At 41.5% G+C, this 1,095-nt stretch overlaps 1 protein-coding gene across 1 annotated transcript in view; it reads left to right on the forward strand.

Moving 5' to 3' along the window:
• Positions 1–652: 652 nt before the first annotated feature.
• Positions 653–1,095, forward strand: part of Mtfmt (mitochondrial methionyl-tRNA formyltransferase) — a gene marked incomplete at its 5' end in the record, with an annotated part of 16,342 nt that continues 15,899 nt past the window's right edge. The window contains 1 exon segment of the mRNA XM_013518962.1: positions 653–862. Coding sequence (XP_013374416.1) covers positions 653–862 — 210 coding nt within the window.

Here is a 1,095-nt window from a genome sequence, read left to right on the forward strand (position 1 = left end):
GATATTTAGCACATGTTAAAAAGATTCCTATCAGAGCATATATACCATTATTAAGAGGAAATAACCAAGGACCAGGGATATAGCTCAGTGGCACAGCACCTGCCTGGCAAGCCCAAGGTGTCCTGAGTTCGATTCCTAGTAGCCCCCCCAAAAAAGAGGAAATAACCAAAACATATGCAGAAGCATACGTATAACATCCCAGTTGTGTATAATAACTACTGTATATGTTTTTGTATGTCCAGGAAATCTCTGAAAAGATGCTGTCCGAATAGTAACCGTTAGCCATATGTAGTACTTTAAATTTAAAATACTTAGATAAAGCCTGGTTTGGTGGCACACAGATGAAATCCCAGCGATTTAAGAGGTTGAGGCAGGAGGGTTAGTTAGTGAACAATTTAGTGAGACCCAGTCACAAAATAAAAAGGCGCTAAAGGTGTCGTTCATTGGTAGAGCGCTTTCTTAGCATTCAGGAGGCCCTGGGTTCAAACCCCAGCGCTACTGGGGGATGGGGGAGGGGGGTTAAGTAAAAATATAAAAACCCAGTCTGTCAGTTGCACTGGTTTTAATCGTTTAGCCCTAGATCCTTCACAAGTTCAAGCTATAAAAATGCCCTGACGCTGACACATTTTTTCTTCCAATCTCTCTAACTTAGGGAGAACAAAGAGGAAAAGCTAATTGAGAAACTGGAGGTGGTCACGGTGCCCTCGCCGTCTCCCAAAGGCCTGCCGGTGAAGCAGTACGCTGTGCAGTCCCAGCTTCCGGTGTACGAGTGGCCGGACGTGGGCTCTGGAGAATACGACGTGGGAGTGGTGGCTTCCTTTGGCCGGCTTTTGAGTGAGGCTCTTATTCTTAAATTCCCCTAGTAAGTTTTATTTGTAAGGAAATACAGCATAGAGACCCCGGTCTTTATAAATGAACCCAGTGTCTAAAATGCTGTAATTTGAGCTCAAGAATGCTTTCTTCAGTCTTTTTATTTTATTTTATTATTATTTTTTTTATTTTAAAGAATAAAAGAAGGATAACATAATAATAGGGGGGACTTAGCAAATTACAGACAAAATGGTAGGAAATTATCAATGGTTATCGTTTTACATA

The sequence above is a fragment of the Chinchilla lanigera genome, unplaced genomic scaffold (assembly GCF_000276665.1).
Source record: "Chinchilla lanigera isolate Chin_1 unplaced genomic scaffold, ChiLan1.0 scaffold00049, whole genome shotgun sequence".
Taxonomy (NCBI): Eukaryota; Metazoa; Chordata; class Mammalia; order Rodentia; family Chinchillidae; genus Chinchilla; species Chinchilla lanigera.